Source organism: Octopus bimaculoides, chromosome 19 (genome assembly GCF_001194135.2).
Source record: "Octopus bimaculoides isolate UCB-OBI-ISO-001 chromosome 19, ASM119413v2, whole genome shotgun sequence".
Classification (NCBI taxonomy): domain Eukaryota; kingdom Metazoa; phylum Mollusca; class Cephalopoda; order Octopoda; family Octopodidae; genus Octopus; species Octopus bimaculoides.
The window spans coordinates 6,105,371-6,106,761 of NC_068999.1; the positions used below are offsets into that span (position 1 = coordinate 6,105,371).

The window sequence follows — 1,391 nt, forward strand, 5'->3', positions numbered from 1 at the left end:
GAGGAGGAGGAGAGGGAGAGGAAGGAGGAGGACCGGAATGATGACTGTTATGATTAAGGCAGGAGGGGTTGAGGAGCGGTTGGAGGCGATGCGTGTTAATGTGGTTAGATTACTTTTCCAGCGATTGTAACCAATCTTAGGTGAAGTTGAGTATTACGACGGATCGATATTCTAGAGAAGCGTATGTATGTATGTATGTATGTATGTATGTATGTATTTGTGTATGTATATGTGTATGTGTGTATGTGTATGAGTGCATATAGGTCGGTAGGCATGTATATATGTGTGTGTATATATATATATATAATTATATGTATATCCAGGTATGTATGTACGTATGTATGTATGTGTACTTATGTGTGTCTAAGTATGTATTAGTAGTTATGAATAAATTTACAGTGTATATATGTATGTGAGTGTGGGAGTGGCTGTGTGGTAAGTAGCTTGCTTACGAACCACATGATTCCGGGTTCAGTCCCACTGCGTGGCACCTTGGGCAAGTGTCTTCTACTATAGCCTTGGGCCGACCAAAGCCTTGTGAGTGGATTTGGTAGACGGAAACTGAAAAGAAGCCTGTCGTATATATATATATATATATATATATATATATATATTCATATAGTCAGATATTCATACATACATTCATACATTCATGCATACGTACATTCATACATACATACATACATATATACATACATACATACATACATACATACATAGACACACTCACAAACGCACACGCACAACTGCGCTCCCGTCACTTCTGAAAAACCTGCTCGTCTAATATTCTCATAGTTGTCATGGTCTGTGCAGAGTTAGTCCAACTTTGTAGCGTCCTTGGAACTTGTGTTGGTCTGGGACAAGAACTACCACGAAACCAATATGGACGAACAGCTAAAGAGGTGAAACGCCTGAGTCCTTTCGGGGTGCGTCTGCGAGTGACCTTCCGGAAGCAATCTCTTAGCATACTCATCAATCCTTGTGAGTGGATTTGGTATTCAGAAACTCAAAGAAGCCTGTCGTGTATATATATATATATGTGTGTGTGTGTGTGTGTGTGTGTGTTTGTTTGTCTCCCCCACCATCGCTTGACAACCGATGTTGGTGTGTTTATAACTTAGCGGTTCGGCAAAGTGACCGATAGAATAAGTACTAGGATTACAAAGAAACAAAGAAGAAGTCCAGCGGTCGATTTGTTCGGCTAAAGGCGGTGCTCCGGCATGGCCGCAGTCTAATGACAAAGAAAGAGAAGAATATTATATATAGCAAGGTGAGACACACATAAGAAAGAAGGAAACAAAGGACCACTGATGAGGTCACAGAAGTGTGACGAAAGAACTCTGGCCGAAATAAGATTAAGATTAAGATTAATGTAATATAAAGCTGAAAAA

The 1,391-nt window shown here is 40.0% G+C and overlaps 1 protein-coding gene across 1 annotated transcript in view; it reads left to right on the forward strand.

The window, feature by feature from the left end:
- Window positions 1–800: 800 nt before the first annotated feature.
- LOC106872865 (uncharacterized) overlaps window positions 801–1,391 on the forward strand; it is a 52,328-nt gene continuing 51,737 nt past the window's right edge. Inside the window, exon 1 of the mRNA XM_014920003.2 lies at window positions 801–981. Within this exon, the coding sequence (XP_014775489.1) occupies window positions 801–981 (181 nt within the window). The remainder of the gene's footprint in view (window positions 982–1,391) is intronic.